Consider the following 19,242-nt stretch of genomic DNA (forward strand, 5'->3'; position numbering starts at 1 on the left):
CACTAAAGGGATTTACATTAGTAAGTCTAGTTGTACAGCATCCCAATGAAAGGCAACACGGTGTCAGTATGGATTATCTCATACTGTGTTGTTGCTATGTGTAAAAAATGAAAAAAAAAAATAGAAATTTATTGTTAATACAGCACAGAATCAAATGAGTGAAGGGGAAAACAAGACAGTTGTTTAACCAGGCATACCTCAATGTCCCAGATAGGTTTGGGACTCTCTTATGAGGCTTTTTCACTTCTTTTCTTCTGTTTAGACCTGGAGAGATTTTTGTTGTTTGTTTGTTTTCAGTTCTTCTATTTGCTGGGTAGAAAACTGGGGAGACCAGGCTAATGGCACTTTTAGTTCCTACTCACTTGTGTCTCCCACTAAAGGTATCATTGTATTGCAGTACACTGGGTCTTGTTTTGGCTTTATTTCCATAGAAGGGATTGTTTGTATGGCTTTTTTAAAAAATCAAGTGAAAAGTGCCTGTTGCGATGCCAAGAACAGCAGTGTTTTCTGTCTTTGCTCAGGATGGCAAAAGAGCACATCTTTGGCTGTAGCAAGTCTTCCAGCTTCAGTAGATACACTTTACCAAAAGTTGTATGAAGAAACTGAGTGGTTTGCAACCAGCCCTTGATCAGTCTAATGTATAATAGTACAGGTTAAAAACCACACTGGCTTTGGTATGCACTATTCACCACTGAGACATTTTCTTACATGGGTAAGGACTCATGTACCACTGCAAGTTTTAGTCACTTATTTTAGTTACATCACTGACACAGTTGTTCAGCTCATGGAAATAATGAACTCAGTACTGTTTTCCATGTTACTTCAAGACGATCAAAACCAAAGTGGTGGAGAAAGACAAAGCAGACCAGAATGTCTGTTCATTTACATATAGAAATGAATTGTTTTCAGTGTTGCTGTTGTGAAGCTGCAGCTACACAGCTGAATTATACAGTAGTCCCACTTCAGGTTTGGACAATTAAGGAAGACTCAGACCAAAATATGATACAGTCCCAGGTCTAGGACAGCATTTTAAGCACTCAGAAGTAATCAGTTCAGTAGTCCCAGATAAAAAAATTTAATCTTTCTATAGAAACAGTGCACTGTTTTACAAATACGTTCATTTGGTTTTCAGTAATCCGTATTGATGTAAGTACAGCAAGTGTTACACAGAGCAGATCCCTCCCCGCCCCTCCCTGGTCCTTTTGTCTGTAACAAAAACTGAAACACAAAAGGCACCAAGCAAGAACTCACTCTAACAGAACTTCAATATGACAAGACAGAGATCAGAAATTATTACAATGTTAAATATCATCCTAACAATCTGAATCATTATTTAAAATAATTAATTTCTTAAAAAACAAATTTGGTGTTTGACTTCTCAGTACTTATAAATCTGTAAAGGTTGAAATCAACACTGCACATTGAGTCCATTTACAATGGTTTGAAAAAAACTGCTGCCTTTTATACATGGTTTATACAGGTTTGTTTGTGTGTATGTGTTCTTAAAAAAGTATCAAAACTGTAGAACTTTCAAATATATTTACATTTGTCTGTTAGTTACAATGTTATCACATACAGCCTTTTCTTGGTGTTTTTATTTGTGCACACAGTGCATGGATTTGTAGAAACAGAGCTTCATACCTTAAAACAATAAATGGATATCTCAATCACTTTTTCACTGGCTTAAAATCTAAAATTTGTAAAGAAGGATGCTTGGTTCTTTATGCATTGTCTGCGCAGGCCACGAGTATTTTGAGAGTACGTATTATGCTGGTAATGCATACTAGGTCTTCAGACACTTTCTTCCTTTTCTTAGTAAACAATCAACTTCCAGCTCTCTTACACTGTGAATTTATTATAAAAGAAGGAAACCCAGAAGGAACCCTCCCCCAAGCCTATTTAGGGTGAGTTTCTCCAACTTACTTGAATACAAAAGCTTGGACTGATGTAAGAACGGTAGGAAGATTTCTCTAGGTTTTGGTGCAGCTTGGGGAGGTGCTAGTCCGTTATGCAGTGGTAGGTAAGTGTACCTGCTTCCTGTAGCATTCCCTATGAATCTTGTAGAAAGAGATAAGAAAAACCAGCCTTTTTTTTCTGCAAGGTGTTGGATGACCTAGATGAAGATATTGATAAGGCTGGGAATTTATAATGTCTTTGTCTGGTGCTCTGTGGTATGGGAGAACTACTGTGGTGCAGGTCGTTCCACTGATAGGAATTGGGATGATGATTCAAAGCACTCCACACGAGCTGAATTGAGACACTGTCCCACAGCAGCTCCTAAATTTGGACTCTTAATCAGTAAGAGTAAGGTGAAAAGGGTAAGGAGAGAAGGAATTAACTTTTGTTATTGTGTTGGGTGTTTTTTTTCCTGATGAGCCAGGTGAGTGTGTTCACTTTGGGTGTATACAAGTACTTGCCTAAATCTTTGCTTCTACTAATTATAAGATGATTTGAGAGGTGCAAGATTCCCAGTGGGGAGAAACATTTAGATTTGCATTTAAAGACAAAAAACCTGTATCAAATTTGTACCAAGCTATAAAAAGCCACAATACAACACAAAAAACCTGGGTGCTGTTGGGAGTTTCTCCTGAAATGCAGTAACAGCTCTTCCATTAAAAACACTGCAGATGAAACTTTCTCGACAAATTTATGAGTTGGTTTGGAAAACAAGTGCTCTGTTTGTTATGGGAGTGCTTCATTTGTAAGCTCTCTTACAGTACAGCTCTTTCTCACTTAGTGTCTTCAAATTTCAAAGCAAACTTCTCAAACATCCTTTAAAAATTCAATTATCCTTAATTTTTTCGTAAATGTAGGCTAGTAGTTTTAAAATATATGTATATATTTTTATATATATGTATATATTTATATGCCTATATATCTATCTAGTCTAGATAGATATACGCACAGATAATCTATGCACAGCAAGCCAAACATACAAAAAATAAATACTCTCACCCCTCTACTATATTTACAGAACAGAGCTTATAATCCAGGTTTTGTTAATAAATATTTCTAAACCACCTGTACAGAATTTTTTTTACTTATGTTGATGGATAGCCACAAAGCATATTCAACATATTTACAAAATATCTATAAATATAGTCTTAAAATAAAGCAATAGCTACTGAACCTTCAGCCTGGCTGGTTATGTACATTGAGTTAGTAGCTCAGCTGTCGCTTTTTCACTATCACAAATGGGTAGTGCAACAAGTTAAAATGTGTATAAAAGATTATACATACAAAACTCTCACATCCTTTGGATGTTTGCAGTTCATTATAACTTTGTGGTTACCCTTCTGCAACATAAATAACAATTAAAAAGAAGAATCAGGTTCTGTGATCCAGAGCAAATTTGTTCAGTGTGTTGTTTGAAGCAGCAACTTCATCCTCATGGCAACCCGTCATCTTCTAAGCTTAATGCTACACGCTGTGAAGGAAGAAAAAAACAGCCTGAGATGAAGGTTTGTGACTTGTGAATTTGAGGCATTAGAACCAAATTATGATACTGTTGCAAACTTATATTTCCTTTATCTTTAGATAATCGGGGGCATTACCCAAGTGCCTGCCTATAGAGGCTATATTATCTTCAGTCACTACTTAGACAACTTCATGCCTTCTTCTGAAAGTACAAAGCAGTTCCAACAGCTAGTGCTTCATCTCACCAGGGCTGCTGCTTGGAAGGAGGCTTCGTGACAGATGAACTGCCATTTGGCAGGTTCTCTTCTGCACACACAGGACTTGCTATCACGATGAGTGTTTAGTTTTTGTAAAGCTTAATCTTGCAAAGGCAGATTTCCTTAACTTCTTACAGAACCTCTCCTCCCTGTGAGGTATCTGACTCCTTCTCTACCCTCTTACATAATCCAGAAAATATTCTTCCTGGTTTGTAGAGAAACTCAAGTTATCCTTAAGATAGTTTAGATGCTTGGTAGCAGTCGAAGCACCCGTAGAGTGCTTGGAGTCCCACAGAGGGTAAGTAATCAGCTGTCACATACTGACCTTACGAGATAGCTAGCCTTACACTTGCCAGCTGACTGGGTGGACTGATTAGGACAGTTATTCTTCATTTGGACAGTTATCTTCTTATGCAGACTACTATATTTTCAGACAACTGCATGAACTGCCAAGAAATCTAGGCTGCTGCCTATTCAGTAATTATTAAAGAAGTTCTGTTTTTTGTCATTCTGTGGTGAATAACCAACACTGTAATCGGCTGGAGATAATTCTGTATCTGAACCCTCAACAAAACTACTCTTCTCTGTCAGCAGGTTCCTCAGATACTTACTGCTGGGTAGACGTGTCCAATTTGGGCAGTCCGTCCAATGTGGATTTCGTCTTCATCTTCCTCTTCTGTTGTCTTCCTATACACTGGATTATCAAAATTCATGCTTTTAGTATTCTTCCGTTTCCAGTTCCTCCAGATGAGGTATCCCCCCATGCACAGCAAGCCAAGGACCACTGAAGAGAGGGGAAAGAAAGGGCTGTTAGCCGGTTTTGTGGGGAAGGCATGAATCTGCTGAAATGTTCCCATGTAGATATCCATCCTTGTACAATTTTCTTGAAGCCAGGCTATTTTTCTCTATTTCAACAGTTCCTGTCCTCTTTCCCACCCCTACCCCTGGAAGTCAGAGACTATTTACACTGGCATTTTTGTTTGATCTCCTTCAAAGGTTAAATCCAAATAGCTTACCAACAGGAACGACAATTCCAATAACGGCTGCTGTCACGGTTGAATCAAAGCCTTCATCGTTATTTGCATCTGTAATTACAGAAGTCATTCTGATCATTTACTCATCTCCTGGTTTTAAAGCCACGTCTAAAGAATATTTTGTGTTAGTAACCATGTTGTTCTGCCCATCAGAAAGCTTTTGTAATCCAAGAGCTTGTGAAACATTTTGTAATAAAATCATTACAGAGAAGATAAGAAGCATAAACACAAACCTGGGCTAAGCTGAGCTGCTTCTTAGGACTGACAACAGTCTGACCACAAAGTACTGCTGCCCTTGCAGGACAGCAAACTATGCACTGGGAGAACATGGTCAGGGTACAGGGTACCGGACAGAGAAGCTCTAGCCAGAAATGAGTGACTGTATTTGTGCCTTGAATTTTCAAGCACAAAAAAGGAGGCCAGTTTTAAAAAAAAGTGGCATTTAATGGAAATTCCATGTGTGGATTAGGGGATGGTGAATAGTGCTCTTGAAAATCCACAGTAGAACACTTTCTAATACTGACACCATTAATGATTTAGTGAGCTGTCAGAAGAAGAATATAGCACAAAGCCATCTGCACAGCTTTTCTTTTTAATTTTTGTTTACAGCTAAAAAGTTAGGCTACATGTGTGTCACTCATTGCAGTCTGTCTCAGCCTGTGAGAATGACCCAAAACTCGGTGCTGTACTTAAGAGGAAAAACAATTACTGCGATTTTTTTTTTGTTACAAAAAACATACATAAAAAATACCTTTCAAGTTGCATACTTAATGTATGCTCTGAGCTCTTGTAATAGAGGATTAACACATCAGGCGTTGAGAGAGAAGGAACAAGCTGTAGTTTGTCTTTTGATACACCAATGGAACTTAAAATGCTATTTATCCTTTTAAATACTTCCCTGTGGCAGGTTGTTCTATTACATAGTTATTTACTTAATAATAAGCCAGTCTATTTCAAATGCACCTTGCTTCCATGGCTTATTAAGAAGTTAATTACTGCATTTGTAAGAAATTTGCACATAAAGATCTTACAAGAATGAATTCTAGAAGCTGTATTCTGCTTTTCCAAATGCAGCAGAGAGTGTCCTGCATCACTGTTCCTACATAGAGGCATCCCAGTCAAACAGAGATAGTTTATTTTTGCTTTCCAGATGCCACGGAAACTGCCTGTTCTGCTCAGGGAAATGTTTAGCTGGGGGGGAAATGTGTTATTAAAGCAATCTAGATCTGTTTGAGGCCTGGAATGACTGAAGAGTAAAGTCTTCTCTCTGGATTAGAATTGGTTTGGGTTTTTTTGGAAAAGCAGTTCCGCTTTCCGGCTTTGCCTTGGCAGCACAATTGAGAGGGATTACTGGTTAGTGCTGAGGTGGTAGAATGGTTTTCTATTGCTCACTCATTGTGTAGGGCGAACCTTAGGAGAGCCTGTTACTATTCTGGTGTGTAATGCAAAGCTTCAATCATATGCTCTGGATCAGGCCACATAAACACGCAGAGCACAGCCACACAAAACAGATGCAGCTTGTCTTGGGCTGTATTAATCTCAAACATCCAGCAGGGCTAAAGCTGGACAGGAGGCATTTTTCATCCACAACTTGTGCTGGATGACATTAATAATTAAACAATGAAAATAGGTAAAGCACCTGTAGAGTCATCCATATTACAGCATGTGGCACTACAAGCAGCACTGACCCTGGGATCAACTAGTATTAGGCACAGTGCAAGGACTAGTATGAATTCGCGGGGCCTCAGCTTTACGGTCAGCTTTACATGTGTGAGATGGAAACCTGACACAAGTTCCTTAATACCCTGAGCAGCTGGAATCACATCAGCCATCACAGCAGAGGTGTCTGCAGAGAGTGATCTTGTTTTTTTCTGCTAGGCAACAGGAGACCTGCCTGCATCTGGCATGTTTGTATCTTGGCTTTTTGGTCAGGTCTCCCACCAGTGCATGAGTTTTTGTGATATGGTATATATAGAAAAAGAAGAGGAATTGCATTCTCTTACAGTGCTGTGATAAATTGCTGTTTCCAGTGGTCATCTCAGAATCTATTAGGATGGATGTGGTGGAAGGCAAGTTAAAACTTGAGGTGGTAACTGTAGCTTCTGTAACAGCTTTGGGGATGACTTCAGTGGTGTTACTGGCACTGCCAGTTACAGTCGCTGTGGTCGTGGTACCAGCATTATGGGATGCTGTGGTTGTAGAAACCACTACAGTAGTTGAAGTAGTTGGAAGTTCTGAAAGGTAAATGCGAAATTTGTTAAATACTTAAAGCAAATCACAAATAGTGACATAAATCTGGAGAGAACTGTTATGCTTTTTAGAAGTAGAAACCAAATTCCAGTTGTACTTACTAAGTAGTCAGACTATGGATAGCTCTCTGCCTATAGAAACGATTTCCTGAAGTCTGAATTTATTTATTAGCAGTAACAAAGCACTCTGGATGGAAGCTAGTTAAGTAGTTAAAAATAAGCATGGCTTTTTTCAGTTCCTCAGAAGATAGTGAATTTGTACCGGGAACTATTTGCATGTTAGGGAAAACTATGCTGAAACCACCCATCTCTTTGGATATTATCAGCAATGACTGTGGCCTCTCCAGATCCAGAATCCATAGGGCAATAACATAGGAAATTTTAAATGAGTTATTGACCAGTCACACTTCAACTGCCAGGCCTTATCCCTTTCTTCCTCTTCCTGCTGTATCTTTTTCTGGTTATGCTTAAAAAATAAAGAGAAAAAATAAGACCAACACAACACTGTGTTCAGAAGGTACAGGTATGTGGGATACAAAAGCTGATGTTTATGTTTCACCATCAGGAAATACATGCACTCTAAGTGTGATTTGTGGGAAGAGCGGAACAGCTACATCATTGTATTTACCTTTGTAGCATTTTTTCATGTCGGGACCCAGCCACATATTGTCAGGACAGGCACACGTATACTTGGGAGAGTGGGGAGAGATCTGAGGTGCAGGAAGACACAAATACTCGCAGCCTCCGTTTGGCTGGGGGCTGAGCTCACAGGAATCTGGAGCTGTTCAAGGATGGAGGAAAAGGCAAGTTATTTTTCTAATTAATTATTTCTTGTTCTTGACAAAGAAATATCATGTCCTCTAAGAAGAATCTCCTCCACTCCCTACCTCAATTAATCAGGCTGCTTAATCATCTTTACAGTCTAGAGTAGAGTGAAACCTTACAGACTACTATAAAAACTGCCTAAACGTATAATGAATGGCAAGCATCACAGTGACGAGAGTAACTCACCCGTTATCAAAGATGCTAATTAAACAGCTATTAACAAATTGCAGACTTTTCAATAAGTGCTGCTGCTGAATTAATTATGTAGGCAATTCCAACATGAGGCATTGATTTCACATTATTACCTGTGCTTTCTCTCTCATCAAGAACCATTGGGAAGCATTTCATTTACTAGATCAAATAAACCTGATTTAGGACCATGATGCCCATAGGACATCTTACCTTTGGGCTGCTTTAATTCATGAAATACCACGATGTCATGAGGATTATTGAGATTTTCTGCCAAAATGGAGATGTCCAAGCCATTCAGCCGGTTTGCACTGAAGATCGCTTCATTCTCCAGGTCAGTCCAGAACACTCTGTCCTGCAGGAAATGCACAGGATTTCTGACCTGGCCCTACTCAAATCAACTCAAACTGGATTAAACTCCAGTAGTCACAAAATCAGTGCCCTGTGTTCCTACCTTGGGGCACTTTTGGTTCATGCCACTTCCATCTGCACCTTTTTTTTGGATGCTGTCACTGCTAATGTTTAAAAGCACAGTGATCCTACGTGTCTATGAAGAGCTTAGTAATTCTAAGCAGCTCTGAGTGAGACAAGGGAGCAGAAATTTGGTGAAGTACAGAAGAGCTGCTTCCATTCTGCTTTTGATCCTTATTTTTTTAAAGACACGGTGGATCACGAGCAGAACCAAAGGGCCATACCAGAAACTTTTGGGGTTTTTGCATTTTTTTTTTTCTCATTTCCAAAGATAAGACCTGCATCATGCAGGTATCTATGAAAAGGCCACTGCATAGAGCATGCCTGGAAGATAAGGATCTCTTTCTCTTTTTTTTAATGAATATCTTTTGTGTGGCACGCTTATGATTGATGATACAAAATAATTGGTCAAGGAAGTACAGAGGAATTGCAGTAATCAGAAAGTATTTAGTTGCTTGGTCAGCTATGTATCTCCCTGCTAAAACTCACATATATTTCAGTAAGGAGAGCCACATCGCTAGAGAACAAGGGCAAGTTATCAAAAGCAAAAGGGCTTTCTCTTATTCCAACCAGCCATTCAGATGAGGGAAGGGTACAGAGGTTAAATAACCTGAGATCCTTCTAAACATTGCTGATGAGGATAAAACTCAAGAGCAGCAATGTCTTGGGGAAACCTGTACCCAAAGTTAGATGCCTAGAAATCACACCCATTGCATGGAAGGAATAAGGATTTTAAGGAAAAGGGGTTTGCCCAGCCCAAAGCCAACTTCATTAAGTGAAATGAAAAGAAAGGAGACTGTGACACACACCTTGACAGGGAGCCAACCTTTCTCTGCTGTACCTTACCCAGAAGGAGGTGCCAAAGTTGAAGCTTTTGTTCCCAAAAACCTTTAAATAATCACAGAAAGGAGTTCAGCTGCAAGAGACTTCCCTGCCCCAGGCATACTTGGCCATCCTCTACAAGGGGAGGAAGAGCTGGATTGTCTCTCTGCTTCCACCCAAGCAAAGCAGAGATTTGAATTATGTCTTCCATACCCTGGAGTAGTACTCCTGAGACAGGATGGGGAATGCAGAGTTTCAAATGGATGCTTAGCATGAGATACAAACTGCAAGGAAGCCACTAGCCCTGGGCCTTGCCATGGAGAATCTGTGTATAAAGCACTGGCAGAAATGTGGATGCCCATTTATGTGGCAATTTCTGCAGATCTCAGCAGGTCTGAGTTCTTCCTGGAGGACATTTGAGGATCTGTACTGTACCACTTAATTAACTACTGCACTGCTTTTAGTAAGACTACATTGTGACACCAAGTATTGAATCAATGAGACTAATAGGGCTTCCAATGGAATATACATAGGTAAGAGCTGGAAGCCTAATGTCTTTTGTGAAGCTAGGCTTATGGCGTTGCAGGATCACAGCTATATTTTTTTTTTTTTGAGACAGAAGTTTCTCTGATGTGTGGCAGGGTTTGTGTGTCATAACCAGAGCAGTTCAGCCTGAAAGAGTATTATGTGATCTTTTTGGAACTAGGGGAACAAGCACCTTTTTAATGCCATGTCCTCACCCTCAGCAATGCACTGGTGCACAGTTACAGGGGCAGCCCTGCAAGTGTCCTGCTGGCACCGATGCTCCCTTGAGACTCCCAAGACAGGTGACAACATTTCTGACGTTGCTTCTGCAGATGCTGGGAGGGACAACAGAAACAATCAGCCAGCACAGCAAAATTTAAGGGGTTGTCCCCTGAGGATTCTGTTGGCACCAGACAACACAATCCAAGAATGCAAAGATGGTGTGAAACAAAGCTGTGGGCAGAGAGGCTGCCCACGCAGCTCCCCTCAAAGTCCAGCTTTCAAAAGACAAGGGACGTTGCAGTGTCACTCAGGGAATGGTTGTCACACCTGCTGATCACACTAAGGGGCTTCTCCCTTCTTTCGCTAATCATTTCAGCCTTCATATGGACAGTTGGCTCGATTCAAATCAAATGGGGGAAAACCCATTACCCACTCGCTCATTCTGTAGATGTTAGTTCTGGGCACTGCCTGCTCCTCACGGATGCACTGGTACTACGTTAGGGAAAAGCATGAGGTAACGCATTGCTCCTGATTAAGTGCTTTAGAAAACAGTTCTCCCTGCTGAACCCGCACCAAGTTAATCGGTTTCTATAGCAGCAAACGCCCTCGCTGAGTTTTCTGTGCAATGCAAAAGGCAGACTTTATAATCAAGAAGAGCTTTGAGACCTCTTGCAGCCTCCAGTCTGTTCTGCATCCGTTTTGACTCTTACCTCAAACACTGCTAAGCCGAAAGGATGGCTCAGATCGTCAGCAGAGGAGATCAGAACTTTTCTGTTGCTGCCATTGAAATCAATGCAGGACAGTGAATGCAATTTGGAGTCTACCCAGTAGAGACGCTGATTCAGCAAATCTGAGAAGTGAAACACAATGAAGCAAAATTACACATGGCTCCTGCAACTCTTTTTCTCTTGCCCAGCATGTTTTTCCTGCTGGCAGCATGACTAATCTCTTTATTATTGGGCCTTTTTTTTTTTTTCTAACACTAGTTCTGATTTTGAATCTGTGCCCAGATATGCTGGGATAAGGCCCTATAAATAAGATTGAAAAAGAGGAACATTCTGGTGTGCGTGTGTGGGGAACGCCTGACTGACAGCTTTGTACAATGCGGTTCTTTTGTTACCAGGAGGAGCAGGCCAGCAGCAGTCTGGGCTTCCCAGAGTTGTTTCCTCAGCGCCTGAGTGAGAAGCTTCACCCATCTAAAGGCTATTCAGTCCTTGGTCTCTTGGCTGAAGAACCACAGTGATTCAGATGAAATGCGTCTCTGAAGGAGCTCTGCCATTTACACATTTTCACTGAAGAAGAATCCCAGGTGCAGAAGGCCCCCTGGGTGCTGCAGGCAGGGGCAACACTGGTGGTGGGGACGCTCCTACCACAACCTGCCAGGTTTTAGGGAGGGTGCAGGCAGGACTGGGAGAGAAGGATCCAATGTTATTTAGAATGCTAAGCACTGAATCTCTCTTCCTGGAGCAAATTCACTCGTTTTGGATGAGATTCACTAAACAGAATGCAAGTGGATGAGTGCCAACACACAACAAGTTCTGTAGTTAAACAAGTCATTAATTAATTTCTTAATTACTGAAGGATAACATTATTTGTTCACAGCGGTAGCACTTCAACGCTAAGCAATGGTAGCAGCATTTTCTCCTAGATCCTTGTCATGGCTGAATTTTCAAACATAGAACTAAGCAGAATTAAACACCAATGCAGAATCCGCATGGTGATAAACATAGAATGGCTGTAACTCCAGAGGAGGCTTTTCCCTGCTGCACCAGGAGGGCAGGAAACCTCCTTGCCACTCCTGCAACTTGACATAGCAGCGAGAATGACCACAGCCCTCCATGGGTCAGCAGGATGCAAGATAGGAGCCAAGAGGGGTTCTATCTCAGTACCCCCACCCAGAGTGGCTGGCAGGCGTGCCGACAGGGAATGGGTTCTGCAGGCTGTATCTCTTTCCTTGATGTACCATGCATTCATCATTCCAATGACGTATCTTGACACTGCTTCTGACTACAGGTCCAGAGACACAAGCACCAAGGATTCTCTGATGCTTCCTGGACTTCCAAAGGGTTGTTGCAGCTCTGCATCATCCCCCCAATTTTCCCTTTGCCTTAAGGCACATCTAAAAACAACTCAAAGCTCCTGCATATGAGGTTCTGACTGTGGCAAGACTTCCTGCCTATGCTTGCTACTGAAATAAAATTGACTGTCACTGGTGTCACTGGTGAGCAGCTAGTGACAGAGTATGTCCAGGATTTCTGTGCGCAGGCACTTTTGCACATTTACAATATTGTTTTCCTATTTAACAATAAAAACAACACGTCAGCCATGGCGGATGCTGTAGCTCTAACATGGGCACTTACCAAGTGTGATGCCATTTGGCCACTCAATGTTGTCAGTCACCAGCAGCTGCCGCCCTGCGCCGTTCAGGCCAGCTTTCTCAATCTTAGCTTTGTCTCCCCAGTCAGACCAGTACATGAATCTGAAAGAGACAGGTGCAAGAAAACATTAAATTGGACTCTGCACTTCTGATTGGTGTAGGAGGTGCACTCTTCTCTCTGTATTAAAACAAAGCCTTTTGGCTACTTCAGCTAATCTTGACAGGCATCTGCTAGAGCCACGTACTGTCCCACAAGGTACTTGTACCACACTACAAAATCTCTCCATAGTAACCCCATGCAAACTGTCTCCTGGTGAGTCTGCTAGGTATGCGGATTTCGCTTATCCAAGCAGCCCACACATATGTCAGACAGACAGACAGATTCATTTCTCAGCACAACCCACTTGCCCAGGCCAGCTCAGGCCCATCAAACACATGACCTGACCGTTAGATTTTCAGAACTTTCTTTAACAGCAGTAGCCTTGCTGAACTATCTCAGCACCCCCATTTCAGTTTAATGGATTGATATATCTCAAAAGGCATCTGAAGTCTTGATGAGATAAGAATGACCCACAAGTTTGTAAGAGGGGCAGAACGAAGACTGGAGTGCCTCTGTTGACCAAGGGAGCATTTGTGGTCTTTACACCTACCTCCGTGTGGGATCAACAGCAATAGCTCTTGGCTCACTGAGGTCACTGTTGAAAAGTGTCCTCCTCCTGCTGCCGTCTGCAGTGGCCACTGAGATGGTCTTGTTTCCGGAATCCGTCCAGTAGATATTCTTATGAACCCAGTCTATTGCCAGTCCTTCCGGAGAGTTCAGCTGGCTGTCTATCAAAATCACCTGCTCGGCGGTGTCACTCGCTTTGTCTATGTAGGCGCTGTAAAGACAGGACTTGTCACTGGACCGACATGGCAGAGGGGGCTGTGCACACGTGAATGGGGCTGCACCTCGCACAGCTGCATGCCAGGTAACACCACTGCAACCCCACAGAAAGGAAATGCACGTGCAGCAGCACAACTGACATAGAAACCTTTACAGCTGCATGTTTCATCCTTCCGCTTTCTCCTACAACTTGTTCTTAGTTCCCTATATCTGGATGGCAGGCATTTGCAGAACAGGGAATTTTCATATTATTTTTCTACGTGCTTACCGCTGTAACTGCACTATTGAGTAAATCATTTGATTTCAGGCATGTTAACTTCAACAGCATCAATTCATGGGATTTATGGCCATTAGAAATACAATCTCAAGTGCTCTGCTGAACAGAGATGAATTTAGAATGCAAATAAACGTACTTAAATGTACTGTAGAATTAGGACCTGTGTCATTAATCATGATTCACCAAAGGAGTTCATGGAGCTGTATTAATTTGGCAAGTGATCTCTTGTTAGATACAAAGTAAATGTTCAGTAAATAACAGTGGCAGCCTCGGAATCTTTCAGAATATTAATAAAAAGGCAGGAAACTCCACATGGATGTTTCATAAGTCACTTAGTGTTGCTCCTACAAGCACATAAGCCGATTCTGCTCTGTTGCCCCTGCACCAATACCGGTTGCACTGAGTGAACTGAAATGGAGTTATTATGAGTCTGCATCAGTGTTTCTAAGAGCTTAGTCTGGCTCTTAGAATAATTCAGTACATCTTAAAAAAGTTACCAACTGCAGAAAGGTTTTTTTTTTTCCCTGAACATTTGAAACTCCAAGACGATTTAAGTTTTCTCTTCACTGGGCATCCTGCCTTTGGGCATGGAATGAGAAGCTAAGTCATACAGGAGCTGAGTTCTTAGAGATGAGGAAACAAATGTCCAAACTCAGGAATTTTTAACCCTGTTTTATGGTCTGTGACTCAGGCTGGAATGGCTACGCAGCATCAGCCTGGATTAATAACAAGGTACTGCATCTTCACTACAAGGAATGGCTTTGTTTTCTCTCTGATCCAACACCAAATGGTATCACTAGGGTTCTCAGGGCATCTGACCATGTTCCTGAGCCTCTGTTACTTCAGTCTGATAAGCACCACACATTCTGACTACACAGCTTCAGATCAACTAATTCCTGGCCCATGAACAGCCATGGTCACACTTCCCGCCCACCACTATGGTGAGATGCCGCGCTGTGCCCTCCGTGCGACTCGCTGCACTGGTGGGGAAGACAAGAGAGGCTCCTGTAGCTTTCAGAATGGGAGGACTGAGATACAGAGGTGACATTTCAATTCTCCCAGTAACCAAATACAGTAAAATATCTTCTGACACCCCAACAAGGACAACACCTCAATAGGAGAGGGACTGGAAAGGCAAGTGAAGTGAGCATGAAGAAGGGTGGGAGTCTCTTGCCAACAACTACCTTCTGTACCAGAGCTATCCCCTTGCAAGAGCCTCTCAAACACAGACTGCTTTTGCCCAGAGGACTCCTGCAGGCGGACTTCTCTCCTCTGCTGGAATGGCGTGGTGGCCCTTTGTTTAGAAGTGTTTGCTATTAGTGATAGTAGCAATATCTTAAACAGAAATATTAGTTGTGGGGAAGTTATGATTGCACAGCTTGCTCTGCAGAAAAGAAGGGGCTTACAACGAAGCTAACGAAAGTAGAAGTAAGAGAAAAATCCTGCTGTTTGGAAAAAGAAAAAAGGCTTGGTAGGGCCATGTTCAGGGTATGAATGCTGTTCGGGAGCTCCTAGTGCGCTCACTGTCAGGGAGCTGCAGAAGGAGCAGTGTGTCTTGAATAAGTCTCTGAGCATGAAGATGAAGCCCTTACCTACCACTGTCTGTGCCCACAGAATCAGACACAGTGAAAGCAGCCAGCCCTCTGCTGAACTATCTCATTATTTTTAGAGCTCCACAGGGCTGCACAGGGTACCCACCTAACTACTCAAGTGCTTAATGCTCAGTACAGCCTGGACGAATTTCCCAGCCAATGGCACGGGAGCTACCACGGCCTGCAGAAACCCTGGCTTGGCTCCCACACGTTGAAACCAAACAACCTCCACCTGATCATTAGCTAAAATCCAGAACAAATCACTGTAGAAGATGCAATAGGGTGCATTGCTATGCAAATCAGAATATACATGGGGGATTTTCAGCGCATAAATTAAATGCATTTTTGAGTAGGCACACTCACAAGCCCCAACACATAATAACTGTGATGGATGCCATAAAAACAGATGAAAGAGGAGGGAGAATGAGAATTACAGAACATTTATTGCGGTCAAGCGCTCTGACTTTAAATCCAGTCTATGAGAGACTACAGCAGGCAGCTGGTACCTGTGCTGCCACCTCCTTCTTCCCCCTGTTTGCCTCCTTTGTGCTTTCATATGTCAAGTCCTTTGTAGTTTCACATACAGCAAGCACACACCGCACAGCAGCAGCCTCATGCAGCTTCACTTAGCAATATCCTACCTCAGCAAACAAGAGCCTACACGTAATGCACAAATGCAGTAGGATCTATTATTGACGAAAAGCCTTTCTGTATTATCAAGCATGCTCACTGCACAAGCCCCTGATTTCTTTCTTAATTCCTGAAAAAGCTAAGGAAGCCTGGGTCACAACACATAATCCTGTAAAGGAAGAAAAGCCCTCGGGTTCAGCCTGCACTGTTCTCTGCTAACTGGCCTTAAGGGGTTCAGACTGAACCGCAGCTCTGGAAAGGGAGCGAAGGACACATCCTCTCTTGCCTCTTACCTGTAGATTTTTCGGTAGAACAAATCACACCAATAGATTCTGTTTGTTGCCACCTCCACATCCAGCGCCACGACATTCTTCAGCATAGGAATGATGCGAGAGTAGTCCCTTTTCAACAGGTCTATCTTACGGACCTCATGGCGATTGGTGAAGATGAGGTATGGACTCTTGCCTGCCACAGGAAATAAGCACATTTGTCATGTTAGCAGCTGGCCAAGGGTTGGATCCAGCTTTCATTTCTCAAACAACAACAGAACTAACAGTCACTGATAGTTCTGCTTTGTAAGGAAGTTTTACACCACACCAGAAGCAAATGTAAACAGCCTCCACAGGCAGAGCTCTAACACGCGGACAGGGAGAACCGCAGCACCTCTGCAGTCACTAGATACACACTGGTTCCTGGCCTGCCCATTCTGCTAAGCCACAGGTAAAACTTTGGGGAACATCCTCACTTTCCATTGCACATGTTAGACACAAAATACACGGTGCAGATTTTGGGGACTCATGGCCAGAGCAAGGAAGAGACGGCCCCTCCAGACTGGCTGGAGGGAAGAGAGGCAGATGAGCCACACTGAATCCAGCCAAGCCAGGACTCGTTGCCAGGAAGGAATTTTAGACTGTCATGTACATGCAGAACTTGCACAGTCCACCTGAGCACCTGGGCTCAGGCAGTTCACATCCCTTTTTTGCAGGGCCAGAGTCTGCAGCCTAGGTGCTGGTGATATTGCTACTGCAGTCGTGATCCCAGGCCAGAGCCTCTCAAGAAGCATAAAGTTGACCTGAATTTTCCAAAAGACAGGATACAAACCCAGTATTATCTTGCTTATGAGACCACAGCCAGCACCTTAGCCTCCACAGTTATTCACAGAGGGCCCTGTGGAGTCCAGTGTCCTACTGCAGGAAGCGGACACCTGTCTCTAGGCTCAGACCAAGAGACACACATCCTTGCCCTCTGCAAGTAGTAGAGCATGTGATTCTGTGTTCTTAAATGTCACTAAAACAGCTTAAAGTCAAAACAGTCAAAAGCTTGAGTTTGCTCTTTGTGCACTTTCCTGTTTCCTTCTCACACTGGAAGTGTGAGAGTAATAGGCTTTATGAGGGCAGCAGGACTCTGCGCGTACCATACAGAACCTGGGAAGAAAGAGGCAATGTGGATGTGCAGGATAAGACTTAGAGAAACAATTCTGTCTTGCAGATAACTCATCCTTCCTCAGGAGATCCACTGTTTCCATTAAAGAAACCTTCAGCATGGCTGATGCTCAGTCTTGCAAAATTCAACTTTATGTCCCTCTGAGTAACGTTCATTTTGGCAGTAAGGGCGAGCAAACTGTTGGTGTTCATGTTGGTATTTGCATAAGAGGCTGGGAGGGTGGAGAGGTGGCTAACCTCCCGTGCTCTAATTGGGATGTTTTCCTCCTTTTAATACAACTACCACTAAAGGTTTTTGCTGCACTGTTTTTCATAACACCTGCCAAGAGACTTTCTTTTCTAGTTTCAGCTTCTAACAGCCAACTAGTGACTGTAATCTTGCTCTGTACACTGTTAAAATATTCTAAACTGCATGATCAGTATTTCTTGCCTAGAGAAGCATCTGCTATCACTGCAGCAGTTCTGTGCTGCTCAAAATGAAATGTCTTTACTTGCTTGCTTTGCTAGTTTCCTTTTGTTTCTGTTCCCCTCATCTTAGCCCTGCAAGTATGTTTTCTTACTGGAGTTGTGATGTTGAGCAAGCAGAGTTTAAGTGTCTGTGAGTTGTCTTACCTACGGCTTTGCAGTTCTTGGAGAGGGTGTCCATCTCATATCCCTCGTGGCACTCGCATTTGTAGTCCCCCTTGTAATTAATGCAGATCTGGCTACAAGCGTCTGGATTCTCACATTCATCTATGTCTGAAAAGAGTGTTTGAAACCCATCAATAACTTGAAATCAAACCATCTGTGATGGAGCAATGCTGAAGTGAGTATAATCACGTCTCTGTATGGTGAAACACAAGGGACTGCTGTTTGCATGTAAATTACCTCCACACGTTTTTTTATCCAGAAGCTTGTATCCGGGCGGGCATTCACATTCATAACCAATCTTCAAGTCTTTGCATATGTGTGAGCAACCACCGTTGTTTATGGAGCATTCATTAATACCTGCAAGGGATATACAAATTATCTGTGATAAAGGAGGGCTTTTAGTTATAAGACTGAATAAAATTAAGAGAGGTCAAGGTCCTCAGAAATTTTCCCGTATCTATTACTTTTGGAGGCCAGGAGCTGCCCCTCCTAGAGCATATTAGTGACTTCACAGATAGGAAACCACCACCATATCACTTTCCTGCTCTTTTTTATTCCAAACCAACACTGTAGTTTCATTTGGACTGAAAGCTAGTGGCTAAGTGAATGGGGAGCCCTGGGGATACAGTGTATCTGAATCTGCATCTCATCCCCTCAGAGAGCTGCTGCTTTGAGCATGTTCTGCCAGATGTGAGGAACTTCCAAGGGACATAAGGGCTCTCTCTGGGAGACTCCTTCTTCCCCATGTGCGGGTTCATGTTGACTTTTCTGAACAGCCTCTCTGAGCTTTAATGATTCATGCTGGGGGAGTCTCACCTCCCAGAGGGCAGCTATTTTGAAATACTGTACTATTTTCCCATCTAGCTCCAAGGAATGATCTATGTGAAAATTCCAGAAAACCCCAGTCTGTCAGAGATACTCCGTTAGTGCTGAGATACAGTCCTCCCACAAACACCTCCACACCACAGTCTCTGCTGGCAGCCTGCATCAGCCCCAGTGTACAATTTATGAAGCAACAGCCCCCATCATCTCCTGGGTCCCCGTCTAACCCAAGGCCACCTCTCTGATCCCACTTTCAAGTGCTGAAATGGAAACCAGACTAAATGGATCTTGTCACTAGAACTGAATGAGAGATTGAGGAAAGCTGTTTTCCTGTCAGAAATAACATTTCTTGTTGTTGTAATTAACCTACACAAGGTGAAGAGAAAGTCCTCTCCCTACATGAGACTGCTGAACAGCAGCTGTGGGATTTCAGGGACAGTGGGCTCACTAGAACAAACAAAACTGATTTGCATCAATCTGCAAGGCAATTTACAGGCAAATTTTTCATTTCTCTTTTACTTCTTTCTTCCTTGCACACTGCAGGTAGGCAGTACAGCAGAGTCATTAAACCAGTGCTC

The 19,242-nt window shown here is 42.6% G+C and overlaps 1 protein-coding gene across 2 annotated transcripts in view; it reads right to left on the reverse strand.

The window, feature by feature from the left end:
* Positions 1-1,059: 1,059 nt before the first annotated feature.
* LRP8 (LDL receptor related protein 8) overlaps positions 1,060-19,242 on the reverse strand; it is a 186,087-nt gene continuing 167,904 nt past the window's right edge. For both annotated transcript variants that reach the window (XM_069863143.1, XM_069863142.1), the window contains 12 exons: positions 18,080-18,199; positions 17,825-17,950; positions 16,064-16,235; positions 13,039-13,266; positions 12,372-12,490; positions 10,722-10,861; positions 8,185-8,326; positions 7,586-7,738; positions 6,712-6,942; positions 4,691-4,759; positions 4,286-4,458; positions 1,060-3,427 (listed from right to left, as the gene is read on the reverse strand). In XM_069863143.1, the coding sequence (XP_069719244.1) occupies positions 3,389-3,427; positions 4,286-4,458; positions 4,691-4,759; positions 6,712-6,942; positions 7,586-7,738; positions 8,185-8,326; positions 10,722-10,861; positions 12,372-12,490; positions 13,039-13,266; positions 16,064-16,235; positions 17,825-17,950; positions 18,080-18,199 (1,712 nt within the window). In that variant the 3' untranslated portion in view covers positions 1,060-3,388. The remainder of the gene's footprint in view (positions 3,428-4,285; positions 4,459-4,690; positions 4,760-6,711; positions 6,943-7,585; positions 7,739-8,184; positions 8,327-10,721; positions 10,862-12,371; positions 12,491-13,038; positions 13,267-16,063; positions 16,236-17,824; positions 17,951-18,079; positions 18,200-19,242) is intronic.

The sequence above is a fragment of the Phaenicophaeus curvirostris genome, chromosome 8 (genome assembly GCF_032191515.1).
Source record: "Phaenicophaeus curvirostris isolate KB17595 chromosome 8, BPBGC_Pcur_1.0, whole genome shotgun sequence".
Taxonomy (NCBI): Eukaryota; Metazoa; Chordata; class Aves; order Cuculiformes; family Cuculidae; genus Phaenicophaeus; species Phaenicophaeus curvirostris.